Source organism: Elgaria multicarinata, chromosome 13 (assembly GCF_023053635.1).
Source record: "Elgaria multicarinata webbii isolate HBS135686 ecotype San Diego chromosome 13, rElgMul1.1.pri, whole genome shotgun sequence".
NCBI lineage: Eukaryota > Metazoa > Chordata > Lepidosauria > Squamata > Anguidae > Elgaria > Elgaria multicarinata.
In genome coordinates, this window is record NC_086183.1 from 10,092,995 (window position 1) to 10,108,314 (window position 15,320).

The 15,320-nt window shown below is 45.9% G+C and overlaps 1 protein-coding gene across 2 annotated transcripts in view; it reads left to right on the forward strand.

Moving 5' to 3' along the window:
- The first annotated feature begins 2,176 nt into the window (after window positions 1-2,176).
- Window positions 2,177-15,320, forward strand: part of LDLRAP1 (low density lipoprotein receptor adaptor protein 1) — a 169,665-nt gene continuing 156,521 nt past the window's right edge. For both annotated transcript variants that reach the window (XR_010026085.1, XM_063140327.1), the window contains exon 1: window positions 2,177-2,324. Coding sequence is in view for 1 of the 2 variants with exons in the window: in XM_063140327.1 (XP_062996397.1) it covers window positions 2,240-2,324 (85 nt within the window). In the remaining variant the exon portion in view is untranslated. The remainder of the gene's footprint in view (window positions 2,325-15,320) is intronic.

Genomic DNA, 15,320 nt, shown 5'->3' on the forward strand with positions numbered 1-15,320 from the left:
AACTGTCTACAGTCCTGTCTTTGAGAGGTGTTGTGGCCTCAGCCATCGATACAGATAGCCCTATTTACCAAAATCTAAGAATCCAGTTGTAGAAGTGGGGGGGAGCTTGAATCTCTTTGCAATCAGAGTCGTTGAGCTCTAAGGGATTTCTGGAAGGTGATTTAGACTGACCCCAAAACACACCAACACCCAGGCCCAGTTATTAATCTAGCAGCATGACGCACTTATTAATTAATTAATTACATTTCTATACCACCCAATAGCCGGAGCTCTCTGGGCAGTTCACAAAAATTAAAAACATTCAAAGTATAAAACCATAATATAAAATACAATATAAAAGCTCAACCAGATAAAAACAGCAGCAATGCAAAATTACAAATTTAAAACACCAAGTTAAAATTTATTTATAGACTGTTAAAATGCTGGGAGAATAAAAAGGTCTTCACCTGGCGTCTAAAAGCATATAATGTAGGTGCCAAGCGAACCTCCTTAGGGAGCTCATTCCACAGCCGGGGTGCCACAGCAGAGAAGGCCCTCCTCCCGGTAGCCACCTGCCTCACTTGCCGTTTTCCAAACAGTCTTCAAAGGCAACACCATGTGTCGCGCATTACAGTAGTCTGACCTGGGGATTACCAGAGCATGGATAACAGAGGCCTCAGTTAGCAGAAGCATATGTCGAGCCATTTAACACTAGGGCCAAAAGGTTGTGTAATACAAGCAGCAGCAGTAGGTTGTGACATTTCTACGCAAAGTCCAAATGTGTGCACAAGATAGGGACAGAGTGACTCGTCCACAATCTGTTACTCCACCTCAAATTAACCACTAGCGTTGCTAATATAGCTGACCACATTTCTATTTACTTCTGCTTCACCAGGACTCATCTGTCGCCCTGCTCTGTAAGGAACCCAAGTAACTTCTAAATTTTATTCAAAATTAACACACTTCAAAAAGTGCAGGGAAAGGCATTGTGGTTTCTTTGCCCCAGCAACCCCGGCACAAAGTGAAAACTGTTTGACACCTTGCAGGGCCAACCCTAATCCTGCAATCCTATCTGTGCCTGCTCAGGAGGCCCCATTGAGGTCGATGGGGCTAACCCACAGGTGTGTATAGGATATCTCACACCACCCGCTCTCCATCCCAAGGCTTTTACAAACTAAAAGCTTCAGGACAGGGATGAACCGTTTTTGGGCCTGAGGACTTTGGGCCTGTCTTTGGGCAAGTGTGTCTCCAGTGGGCGGAGTCCCAATTCCAAAGTGGGTGGAGCTACCCCAGTGCAGCACATGCCTAGGATCTTTCTTTCTTGGGGCGTTGGGGGAAGAGTTAAACATCACCTTTTCTCCCTCTCCGAAGATTTATGGAAAACTCCAAAGCTTGCCCGCTGTTGGACCCTTTGGTTCAGCCTTCTTCAACCTTGCTCCCGCCAGAGGTTTGGGATTACAGCTCCCCGCATTCCTGATCACTGCCCACGCTAGCTACGGCTGATGGGAATCGCAAATGCAAAACATCTGGAGGGCACAAGGTTGGGGAAGGTCGTTTTGGATTGTCTTAATGGGGGGGGGGGAAGCCACGATCGCCCCCTCCCCGTGACCAAAACGGATAGCTTTTGAGATTTGTATTCACAACTGTCGTGTTTGGATAAGGCCCTGCCTTTCAAGCTTTGTGTGCGAATCTCACACCTGTCGAGGGAAAGAAATTAATTGAATTCTGCAGATCAAAGCATTGGGGAGCAGGCCAGGCTGCTGCTGCTGCTGCGTGGTGTCTCTTTCCCGGTTGGTTATTGGCAACCGTGTTAAGGACATCGGAGCAGGGCAAACGAGGAGGAGGAGGAGGAGGAGGAGGAGCGAGCCATCTCGGCTAAGTTCGCGCCGGGCTCCAGTTCCAAACAGGCCCCGCGAAAGCCGAGCTCTCCAACGGGCTCGGCCTGGTTCAGAAGTTCGTTTCCCGCTCCAGCCGCGCCTGTTGCTGGCGACGCGCGGCGCCAGTTGCTGCCTTTCCGCGCCTGGCACCGGCCAGTGTGCCACGGCGTTGACCCCGAGCGGGGAAAGGCTCGGCCGCCTCCTGCTCGCTCGCCCGGCCCGCCCGCGATCGGCTCCCGACTTCCCCCGCCGGACGAGGGGCGGTGCAGAGCCAGAGGAAGGAGGGGACGAGGGAGGGGCGGCCCCGGGTCGCGCCGAGGGAAAGTTGGCCAAGACTTTCCTGGCGGCGCTTCCGAGGCCACGAGCGCTTCGTCGTCGTCGCCATGGACGCCCTCAAGTCCGCCGGACGGGCGATCATGCGGAGCCCCAGCATCGCCAAGCAGAGCTGGGGCAGCGGCAGGCACAAGAGTAAGTCCGCGAAGGGAAGGGGGAGAACCCCCCCCTCCATACACGCACGCGCGGATCTCCTCCCCGCCGCGATCCTGGCTCGGCTCTCCAAAAAGAGAGTTTGGGGGGTCCTTCTCCAAGCGCCCTGCGCGCTTTCGGGGCGCTTGGGGAGGAGCTTCGGCTGCGACGCAGATAGCCCGGGACTTTGGGGGGCGGGGAGGCTGTGTTTGTTGATCCTGTGTACAGCGGGGGGGGGGGGGGCGAGAGGGATTATAACGATCAGGCGTCACTTTGGGGGACCGGATCCCCTCTTTTGGCGTCGGAAGATGGTCGCGGGGGCGGCCCGGCGCGGGCAGAATCACCGTGCGTAACGAAGAACGCTGTTGTGGTTTCTTTCAAAAGTTTACGAACTTGGGCACAGGATGCTCTTAGTCAGCGAACTTGTTTTTTTTTTCTTTTTAAAGGAGCCGGCTCTCTTTAAAACCAGGGCTTGGCGTTATTTTTATGCTGTTTCAGACAGTATTCTAGGGCTTGTGAGAATATTGACAAACGGAGGCTTCTGGAATCCGGTAGAAATGATAGGAAAGTGGTGGGATGGGGGGAGGCTAATTCAGGCTGCAATCCTACGCGCACTTCCTTGGGAGTAAGCCCTGTTGAACTCCGTGGGACTTCTGAATAGACGTATATAGGATTGTGCTGTCGGGTGCAACAAAGTTATCGTAAAGTTCTAACGAGACATTAACTAACGGGTTAGAAGAGATAAAGATTCAAAAACTGAACAGTGTTTGCATTGCTCCCGAACCTGTTGAAAGAATTTTCCCCATTAGTCATACTGGCTGGGGGATGCTGGGAGTTGTAGTCCAAAACATCGGGGGGGGGCACCAGGTTGGGGCTGGCTGTTTTAAAGGATCTTTTATAGTTGCCATGCCTTCCTGCAGCTAAGCCTGTACCCAAGCCAAACAATTGCATATACTTTTCCTGTTTCTTCCTGCTTCCTTTTCCTCCCTTGCTTCCCCTTTGTTGAATTTTAGATTGGAAGTTCCTAGGGGCAGGGGCCTGCCCTCTTGTATTCTGCAAAAGTGCCATTTTGGATTCATGGTGCCATATAAATAACACCTGTAATGTTTGGGTGTTCTTAGTGGACTTCTATGAGTGAGACTGTCAGTGTGGGTTGTCCTGACCTGCGTCTCTTGGTTGTGACAGTAGAAAATTGATAGCCATAATATTCAGGTGATTTGTTTCCATGGGAGTTTCCAAGGTGGATCCAGGAAGGCTAAGTGATGGCCAAAGGAGATGAGTCACCCATAATTCCTGCCCCACCCTACCCTTTCAGGGGGAGGGGGCAAGCTGTATTGGGCTATGTATACTGTGTTTTGATTAATATTTTATTTATTTTATCATTGTTGTTGTTCCCGCCTCGATCAGGATGGAGAGGTGGGTTAGAAATACATTTATTATTATTACACATGTGGTGCCTTCTAGATGTCTTAGACTACATGACCCAGCAGCCCCAACTGCCGTGGTCAGAGGTGACGTGGAATTGTAGTCCAACAATGCCTGGAAGACACCAGCTTGGGGAATATTTGGACTTCAGTTTGAGTCAGAGAAACAGTGAATATTTATTTATTTACTTATTGTATTTCTGTACCGCTCAACGGCCAAAGCTCTCTGGGCATTTCACAAAAATCAGAACCATAAAGTACTGGTTAAAGTATTCACCTTAAATCACAATGTAAAGTATACACCTTAAAGTTGTTGTTGTTGTTTATTCGTTCAGTCGTTTCCGGCTCTTCGTGACTTCATGGTATACACCTTAAATCACAATGTAAAAATGCAATATAAAAGTAGAACCAGAATAAAACTGATCGTCAATACAGAGATTTAAAATACAGATTTAAAACAGGGAAGTGAAAAGACTAAGATGGCAAAATGTTAAAATACTGGGAAAATCAAAAGTTCTTCACCTGGTGTTGAAAAGAGTATCGTGTAGGTGCCAGACAAACCTCTCTAGGAGCTCATTCCACAGCCAGGGTGCCACAGCAGAGAAGGCCCTCCTCCTGGTAACCACCGGCCTCACTTCCTTTGGCAGGGGCTCATGGAGAAGGACCCCTGAAGACGATGTTAGGGTTCAGGCAGGTACGTATTACAAACCTGCTGTGATTTTGTTCCGATGGGAACTAAACCTGGGTTAACGCTGAAGTCCTGGAACTTTTCATGGCTCGGAGAAGTGGCTGAGCATCACAATAATAGTACATACCCCAGTTCAGTGTGGTTTATCTGGTGCTCCTTCATCCAGGTTTCTCCTGCTTGGTGTTGCTACAGTTATCAGGCGCTCCCACAACAGATAGATACTTTATTGCTTGGGTCTGAGGACCATTGCAAGACAAAAACTGAATGCCAATCATTTGAAACAGCAGAAGGCTTCCACATTTTGGCCAGAGATCACAAATTTAAAATTAGCACATAAAAATTGAAAAATGAATAAAATGAAACAAAAATTTGCTTAAACAACTATAAGACATTACAATTAAAAGGCTAAAATAGGAGTTATCAAGGTGCAATTTTAAATGTTCAGGTCTCCGAGTTACTGTGGCACTTTATGGAAAGAGAATCAGGTGAATAGAGGAACTTTTTTCCTGGACCTTGCGGCTTTGATCGCAAACACTGCAACTCTTTGAACAACAGATTGGTTTTTCCAATTGTAAAAGAAAGTCCAGTTTCTGTGATCTACCGCAGTATTTCATTTTCTTTAGGAAAGAATCTAGATAATTTTGTCTAATGTCAGAGTATAACCTCCATTCAAGCATGTAATGAGCCAAATCCTCCAAAACTAAATCTCCACAAACACACAATCTCTTATGTACTGGGATACTATAATATCTTTCCCCCATTTCATCATTGTATCCATTTGTTCAAAACATAACCTATAAAACCTAGTCAAAGTGATGTATCGGGTTCACTGCTTTTTATCCTCACAGCAACCCTGTGAGGTAGGTTAGTCTGAGAAAGCGACTGGGTCATCCAGTGAACTTCGTGGCTGTGTGGCAGTTTGAAACTGGGTCCGTCACAGGAGTTGTTTTCAGAAAGCAGAAGTGGGCAAGCAGGCGGGCACCATCTCATTTGCTCACGCTCACAGACAGCCCGTGAGTTGTTTGATCTTCTGAACCGGGACATTGTGGGTATTAAATTGTAATAGATAGGGTGACCTTGTGAAAAGGAGGACAGGGCTCCTGTATCTTTAACAGTTGTATTGAAAAGGAAATTTCAGCAGGTGTCATTTGTATATATGGAGAACCTGGTGAAATTTCCTCTTCTTCACAACAGTTAAAGCTGCAGGTGCCCTGCCCTCTTTTAAATCTGGTCACTCTAGTATAGCTCCTGCAGCTTTAACTGTGGTGATGAAGAGGGAATTTCACCAGGTTCCCCATATATAGAAATGGCACCTGCTGAAATTCCCTTTTCTATGCAACTGTTAAAGATACAGGAGCCCAGTCCTCCTTTTCATATGGTCACCCTAGTAATAGATTGTAACCTTATGGAGAGGGATCACCACCTCCTCCTCCTCCTCCTCTTCCTCCAGTAACCTTTTTAGAGCACCAAGAAAACCATAGGCTCTTTATAAACCTGGGGTAAACTGTGATATTCGGTTTGTGATCAGCGCAAGATGTGATCCAGCACAGTTTTCTTCACATCTGGGACCTCTGGATTGTTCATTTGTTAGATTCTAAGTTCACAGGAGGCTACTGCTTAGCCTGGATCTTGCCAGGAAGGGCTGTGCTGATCTCCTTCCCCCCCTCCCCTTTGTAAAGAGGATTTAGACATCACCCCCTCTGCATTAAAAGGTGAAAATGGAGTGCAAATTACTCAGCAGGCTTTGTAATCAGTGGCCTCATTACCCAGCTTGCTTTGGCGTTGGAGGGGAGGGGATGTGTTAATTTAAGTACACATGCTTAGCTCTGCCAGCCCTGGGGCTTAGAGCACATGCGTCTCAGCTGCCCTTGACCACAGAGGGAGCGAATGTTCCTGCCTCCTGGGGTTATGGGGAAAAAGAAAACCCAAACCTGCTTTGCTTCTCTTCCCTGTTAGGAGGTTGTGGTGCTGCTGTGATTATAAATCTTTGCCTCCAATTGCGAATGGTTGATATGATGAACAGTCTCTTCCCGCGCTTCTGAATGTGGTTTGTAAATCTTATTAGTGTGCCACAAACCAGGAAACACCGATGCTGCTGTTTGACAGAATCACAGAGCAATCGATACAGTCCTACTGTGCCAGTACTTTGTCAGGCTGTCAGTCCGTTCCTGGACCCAATTCAAAGTGCTGGCTTGAACCTTTAATAAAGCCCTTAGCAACTTGGGGCCAGGTTGCATGAAGGGTTGTCTCCTCCCATATATATATATATGTAACTGGACCCCAAGGTGCCCCCACCGAATGAGGCAAGGCAGGTGGCTAAAAGAGAATAGGCCTTTTCAGTGGTGGCACCCTGTCTCCTGAATACCCTCCCCAGAGAAGTTTCCCTTGCGCCTATGATCTTTTCAGCGCTGGGTGAAGACCATTTTAAGAACTCTTTAGCGCTCTTGCATTTTAGTAATTTTATTCTGCTTGGACTTTTGCACCGCGTGTTTTTTTACTTGAGCTTTTGTGCTGCGTTGTTGTTGTTGTTGTTTTTACCATTAACGGTCGATTTGGAGTAGAGTATTCAGTGTCTTGTCTCCCTCTGTGGAACTCATTGCCTGTTCATGTCAGGCAGGCACCAACGCCATATCACTTTTGGCATCTGCTGAAGACTTTTTTTATTTAAACAAGTCTTCCCTGACTATCCAGTTACAGTTTCTTCCCCCTACCCCCTTTCCTTTTTATTATATTACATGTAGAGCAGCATATAAATTTTGTAAAATAATTATTTATTAGTACTTATGTACTAATAAATCTCTTAAGTGGTTTATATATGCTAGGAACTGAAAGAAGGGGAACTATGCCTAGACAGGGCGAAGCCAGAGGAAACTCTGGTGGAGGTCTCTAGCGGTCCTGACGTGCAAATCGGTCGTCCGACCTGGGTATAGGGGTGAAAGACTAATCGAACCATCTAGTACCTGGTTCCCTCCAAAGTTTCCCTCAGGATAGCTGGCGCTCGTCCCACACCGGCAGGCCTATCCAGTAGAATTTTAGGATATTTTAGGAGGCTTTTAGGATGTTTTTAAACAGTGTATACCATGTTTTTAATCAGTATTTTATGTATTTTATGCTTATTGTTCTCTGCCTCTATCAGATCGGAGAGGCGGATAAGAAATATATTATTATTATTATTATTATTATTATTATTATTATTATTATTATTATTAAAAGATTTTAAAAATCACTGTCCAAATGCACTATTTTTTTTTTAAAAAAATACCTGTAAACTACCTAGACAACTCTGCTGACTGGGTAATCTGCTTAGAGCAGACCCATTGGATATAACTCCTACTGTTTTATTCATCTTGTGAGCTACTTTGGCTATTGGTGATAAAAAAGCGGGACAAACATTCCTAACAAACATATGTTGGGAGGTGGTAATGGCGCAGTGCATGAGTGTTCCTATCATAGCAGGGAAGTGATCTATTAAACATTCAAAAATCCATGTGCTTCTTTTGTTAATGGTGAGGCCTGTTGAAGAAGAAAACTAACTATGCCACCCTGAGATCCTTGTGCTATAGGGCAGGATATAAATGTTTTAATAAACAAGATAAACAATCTTATTAGTACAATTTAAAAGCCTGTTTGGTGGTGCTGTTTCTGGCACATCATGACAAAAATATCATGACTAATTGAGCAGTTGGAGCCGGTTCACCTCCTGAATGACTTCCTGACTTAATTCTGCTTCAGTACTAAAAATGACCAAATTATCATCCCCTTTTAGAGGAAAATTAATCTGAAAACAATTCAGAATTGCTTAGTGTGTACCTACCTTCTAATGAAACCTAGGTCTCTGAATATGTATTAAGGTTATATTAGACAATAATGTACTTCTAAAAAAACAAAAAAAAATTAAATAGAATCTTCCTCGCTAGTGATTTAAACTGTGATTTAAATTGTGAAAATTGAGTCCTTAGGAGAAGCGATTTAAATCTTGATTTAAATCAAATCAGCCCTGGCAAATTTTTATGTGGATTTTTTTTAAAAAAATTGCAGGCTGATATGGAAATGAGACGGAATGAATGTAATTGAGCGAACACATGTTAAAATGACACAGACCAGAAATGGATTGATTGGTCCCGTCCTAAGTCCAACAGATGTAGAACTCCTTACCTGCCCCCTGCATGCTCCTGGGTATGCGTTCATACTGGTATTTAATGCACACTTGGAGTGGAGGATGAATGCGACAGTGACACACCTCTGCCATCACAAATCATGCTCCATTGTCTTGTGCGGCACCTATAGCTGGTGAGGGGAGCACATCTAGTAGAATTCCTATGGCCAGGCAGGCTGTGGGGCTCTGGCCTTTCTGAATATTCAGCGTTTGTTTGAGAACTAAGTCTCTAGCCCTTAGTGAAGAGACATGGAGAAAGTATTCTACTCAATTGTTCACTAAGCAATATTTACATAGGGCGCAATTCTATGCTGGTTTAGACAGGGGGAAGTCATACAACTCCCAGCATTCCTTAGCCAGTTTATATTCTGGCTCTTTTGCAATGACCCCTCTTCCCCTTTGGGCCTCCTTATCACAAAATATCTGGCTGTAGGCCTAGTTTTAATCAGCCTTTCCGTAAGTACTGAGGACAGAACTGGGTGTTATGAAATCAGAGAAGTTACAAGAAATAGCTGGTCCAAATTACCTGTGAGAAGGTTTCTTGGGAAGGAGACCCAAACGTTCCCCCATCTGGTGCCCTCCAGATGTGCCCAATTACAACTCCCATAATCTGGCTGGGGATCATGGGAATTGTGGTCCAACACATCTGGAAGGCGCCAGGTTGGGAGATGCCAATATCAGTGCATTTTAATATGTTACACACACAAAAAAAGCCTTTTTAGTTTTCTTGTTTGGCAACTGTTCCCTTGCAAAAAAAGAAAAGAAAAAAGTCCCATCCACATTACTTGAAGCTCATTCTTACAAGTAGGTAAGATCAAAAGGCTTGCCTCTGCGCTAATCCTGGGAGGAGGCTTGTTGCTGTGGGCCTTGTGAAGGATTAAGATGCTTATAAATCCTAGTTCTGAAATAATAAGGTTGCGTATGGTGAGCTGTGTGTCGGCACTTTAACACAAGGCATCTTTTCATAAACAGGAATGCAACTTGATTGTTTCTATGTTCTGGAATCTGGATTAATGCTAATAATGATGATGATATCAATGATGATAATAAGGTCAATAATAATAAGCCTGAACTAGAATCAGAACTGTCACGAGGTACAGGTGGACCCAATGGCACAGCACACCTTTTATCATCTTAGGCTGCTATTCCAACTATGCCCTAATCTGGGCAGAGATAGCCTAGCTATGGTTATCCATGTTCTGGTAACCTCTCATCTGGATTACAGCAATGCGTTATACATGGGGTTGCCTTTAAAAATCGTCCGGAAACTTCAGCTAGTCCGAAACAGGGTAGCAAATTGTTAACAGGGACTGATCAAGTGGCTTTTGAAGGCTAGTAGAGATGGCCTAGTAGAGACGTTGGCGAGTGTCACACTTTCAGAACTGTTATTTTCTTCCTTGTTTTTATATATATATTCTGTCCATTCTTTCCTCCATTTTTTTTTTTTTTTTGGGAAGTTGCCCCTCGACCAGAGGCTGAAACTTGGTATCAAATTTGTTGAAACTGATTTGAGGTGATGTTACAGGGATGGTATGGAAACAAAGTCTGAAGAAAGGACCAGGTTTTACTGCGTGGATTATTATTGCTTATCAAATGGAATCTTTACCTTGCAAAGTGCGTAAAACTGAGCAAGCAACAGATGACAGTAGGCCGCCTCTATCACTAGGAACAAAGATGCAGATGGGTAAACTTGAACAGCCTGGTAATTGCATGCTGAACTTCCAGGGAAGGCCTAGCAGCCTTTATCCTTTAGAGCCCTTAAAATTTCACTGTAGGTGTGGAGCTGGTGTTTCATTTCTTGGGGTTGAGAGTGCGAGATAAGGGACCTCAATGAACAGTATGCTTAGCTCTTCCTTATCTTGCAGCCTTTTGTTCTTTTCAGTCCTTGAGGTTTCTTCCAAAAGTTTCCAGTCTCAATTTAGATACCTCCTCTCTTACATCTCACTTACAACCACCATCACCAACAACATGAGCCTTGAATCAGCTTTATTTGGCCCAGCAGCAATGGTAAATCCTGCCATGACTCTTCTCTGCCAGGTTAGGCCTCATTTAGAGTATTGCGTCCAGTTCTGGGCTCCACAATTCAAGAAGGACGCAGACCAGCTGGAGCGTGTTCAGAAGAGGGCAACCAGAATGATCGGGGGTCTGGAAACAAAGCCCTACGAAGAGAGACTGAAAGAACTGGGCAGGTTTAGCCTGGAGAAGAGAAGATTGAGGGGAGACATGAGAGCACTCTTCAAATACTTCAAAGGTTGTCACACAGAGGAGGGCCAGGATCTCTTCTCGATCCTCCCAGAGTGCAGGACACAGAATCATGGGCTCAAGTTACAGGAAGCCAAATTCCGACTGGACATCAGGAAAAACTTCCTGACTGTTAGAGCAGTATGACAATGGAACCAGTTACCTAGGGAGGTTGTGGGCTCTCCCACACTAGAGGCCTTCAAGAGGCAGCTGGACAACCATCTGTCAGGTGTGCTTTAGGGTGGATTCCTACATTGAGCGGGGGGTTGGACTCGATGGCCTTATAGGCCCCTTCCAACTCTACTATTCTATGATTCTCAAACTGGGGGCAGGTAACATGTGGGGTGCTGCAGGGCTCAGTCCTCTTCAACATTTTTATTAATGATTTTAATGAGGAGGTGCAGGGAATGCTTATCAAATTTGCAGATGACACTAAATTGGGTGGGATAGCTAATACCCTGGAAGGCAGAAGCAAACTTTAAAGTGTTCTTGATAGGCTGGAGTGCTGGGATGAAAACAACAGAATTAAATGTAATAGAGATAAGTGCCAAATTCTACACCTAGGAAAAGGAAACCAAATGCACAGGGGGATACTTGGCACAGCAATACTTCAAGCAAGAACGATCTTGGAATTGTTGTAGATTACAAGCTGAATATGAGCCAGGGTGGTGGTGGTGTCTTCATTCCCTGCTGTGAATGAGGTGAAATTGGCGATAGACCTAGACCAGCCTTCCTCAACCTGGGGCGCTCCAGATGTGTTGGACTGCATCTCCCAGAATGCCGGGCATTCTGGGAGATGCAGTCCAACACATCTGGAGCGCCCCAGGTTGAGGAAGGCTGACCTAGACCATCCGGAGCTTGTGGATTAGATGCAGGGCCGGAAATTGCGCATTTTACCCCGCTGCATTAATGGCAGTTGTAACGGCCTCGTTGATGCAGCGTAAGGAAAGGTGGCTGGGGGTGGGGTGCATTGGACTCCCGGACTCAGTTGGGCTTACACTGTCCCTTTAAGATGTAGGTTGGCTCCTTGGCTTGACATCATATCTGACATGGCTACACCAGGCTTGTTTTCCAACTGTCTTTTGAGTTTTTCTGTCTCTTGTATTTCTCTGGAACTATCAAATTCTTCCCGCCACAGATCGCAGCCCTTGCCCTCCTGTTCATAAAAATCACTTAAGAACATAAGAGGAGCCCTGCTGGATCAGACCAAGGCTCCATCTAGTCCAGGGCTCTGCACGCACAGTGGCCAACCAGCTGCCTTCTGCGAGCCAACAAAGCAGGACATGATACAGCAGCACCCTCCCACCCATGTTCCCCAGCAACTGGAGCGCACAAGCTTACTGCCTCTGATACTGGAGGTTGCATTTAGCCATCAGGGCTAGTAGCCATTGATAGCCTTCTCCTCCAGGTATTTATCCAACCCCGTTTTAAAGCCATCCAAATGGGTGGCCAACACTACATCCTGTGGTAGTGAGTTCCATAATTTAACTATGTGCTTTGTGAAGAAGTCTTTCCTTTCATCCGTCCTGGATCTCCCACCAATCAGCATCATGGGATGCTCTCACTGCGTTCTAGTATTTTGAGAGAGGGAGAAAAATGTCTCCCTGTCCACATTCTCCACACCATGCATAATTTTGTACACCTCTATCATGTCTCCCCTTAGCCTCCTTTTTTCCAAGCTAAACAATCCCAGTTGATGTAACCTTCCCTCATAGGAGATGCTCCAGCCCCTTGATCATTTTAGTTGCCCTTTTCTGCACATTTTCCAGCTCTATAATATCTTTTTAGGTTTGGTGACCAGGACTATACACAGTATTCGAAGTGTGGTCATACCATAGGTTTGCATAAAGGCAGTTATGATACTGGCTCTTTTATTCTCAATTCCTTTTCTTATAATGCCTAACATGCCTTCTTTGGGTTTTGGTTGAAATCACCCTTCCCCAACCTGGTGCCCTGCAGATGTATTGGACCACAGCTCCCAGTAGGGCTGGCTGGGGGAAAGCTGGGAGTTGTGTTCCTACACATCTGGAGAGCACCAGGGTGGTGAAGGCTGGTTTAAACCAAAACCCATGAGGCCAGATGGATCAGCAGCTCCACATTTTGCCAAGGGTTGTTGACTCTTCCTTTGACTTTCGGAATGTAAACAGATTGCAGGCTGAAGCAATTCTGGGCCTTGTTATATCAGGACAACAGATTTTTTGGGACTTGGATGGACACAAAATTCTTCCTTGGTCATTGCCTTTTTGTGTTGAAAGGATGCCAAAGCATGTGTCTCTCATTAGTGCTTTCAAACTTTGAAAGATAACATATTTAACGTGTCCTCTGATGGCCGGCTAATCTTTCTGCCACATAATAACAGATCCTTGAGAGGCACGTCGCAAAACATTCCGGTGTCTTGGAATGCTTAGCGTTCACTGGACAGTTTTGGGAAGTGAGTCCCACTTGGAGCGTTAACAGTACAAACGGACACTGTTTGATCCCTCTTCCAGATGTTGTTGTGGGCCAGAGCAAGCGCTTCACTACAGTGAGCAATGCTCAGGCAGCCTGCTGTCTTTCGAGACTCCACACCCCCTTATAATTTTCTTTAAGTTGCCCCTTCACAGGATTTCAAAATACTTTCCCATTATATTCTTTAAGAACATAAGAGCTGTGCTGGATCAGACCAAGGGTCCATCTAGTCCAGCACTCTGCTCTCACAGTGGCCAACCAGCTGTTGACCAGGGACCCACAAGTCGGACACGGTGCAACAGCACCCTCCCACCCATGTTCCCCAGCAACTGGTGCGTATAGGCTCACTGCCTCTGATACTGGAGGTAGCACATAGCCATTGGGACTAGTAGCCATTGATAGCCTTCTCCAGGAATTTATCCAACCCCCTTTTAAAGCCATCCAAATTGGTGGCCACCACTACATCTTGTGGGAGTGAATTCCATAGTTTAACTATGCACTGGGTGAAGAAGCTTCATGGGATGACCCCACTGGGTTCTAGTATTTTGAGAGAGGGAGAAAAATGCCTCCTTCCTTATCCTTCACACCATGCATAATTTTATACCCCTCTATCATGTCTCAAAATTACTGTCTTATGAATTTGCACCCTCCGGATGCCTCCCATAAGTCCCAGCCAGCATGGGCAGTGGTCAGGAATTGTCCAGAACATCTGGAGGGCACTAGGTTGTTGATCTCTGATATACACCTCTCTTTTTCCCAGTGTATATTTTCACAGTCAATATAAATTTGTATTGTGCCTGGTACCAGCATTCTGTCCCATCTTCTGTCGCAGACCTCAGGAGGTCTGGGGGACCACATTTGCCCCCTCTGCAGACCTCATCCCCTCGTAGGTGGCAAAAAGTAATAAATAAATAAATGTTCACAATGGCATCAGTTGGTACTAGTGTACAAAGCCCTAAACAACGTAGGACCAGGATACCCGAGAGAGCGCCTTCTCCCTTACCAACCTGCCTGGTCACTTAGGACATTGAAGGGCATCATGTGCCTGGTGGTTCCACATGGACCTTTGGCCTGATTGGAGTCCACCAGGAGAAGAGCCTTTGGTGTGGTGGCCCCTCTTCTTTGGAACTCCCTGCCCCTGGAGGTCAGGCAGGCGCCAACTCTAGGCTGCTTCAGGTGCCTCCTGAAAACAGCTTGTTTCCAGGAAGCCATCCTCAACTGACCAACCACTGTTTTTATTGGTCCTTTGTTTTAAATTGAACAATTTAAATTTGCTGTTTTTAACCTTCTTTATTTGTACTATGTTATTCCTAAGTGCACTGCTCCAGAATCTATTTTAGATATGGACCCTTTTGGTACACCAGAGTGATTATGGGTGCTAATTTGTTTCCCTCCAAAAATATTTTTAACAAATTTGGAGGGCTGCGGAGAGTGGTGGGAATCGCACACAGCGCGTGGGCCACGTCTTACTCACCCCGGCTTTAGTGTGACCAAGCTGCGGGAAGGACCATAGCACAGTGATAGAGCACATGCTTCTTATGCGGAAGGTGCCAGTCATTTCTGGGTACCGCTGGGGAATGACTCCTGCCTGACAACCTGGAGAATGGCTGCCAGTCAGTGTCAACAATAGGGAGCTGGGTGGGCCAAGGGTCTGACGGGTCCCAGTTCCCTTAGAAGCAAGCTTATTTCTCAGTGGCTGGAGTCACCCAGAGCAGGGAGTAACTTTTGTCCCACCCCACCAGTGTCCCTGGTTCTACTCCATAATTTCCCTCCATATAACTTCAGTGGGGAAGTTCTGCATTGGGGACAAGGTTACAGGGAAAGCAAGTCCTCACTGATAGGGATCCCATGGCACATTGAAGGGGGAGGGGGGAGGATAGAGATCCATGCATCCCTTCCTCACCTTTCAGCAATCATTCAATATTTGCAGATCTCCTGTCTACCCACAGGCCACCGCCCAGAGAGGTCCGGCTATTGGGTGGTATAGAAATGCAATAAATAGTAATAAATAGTAGATTCCTTCGGCTTGGGCCTTTGTCTGC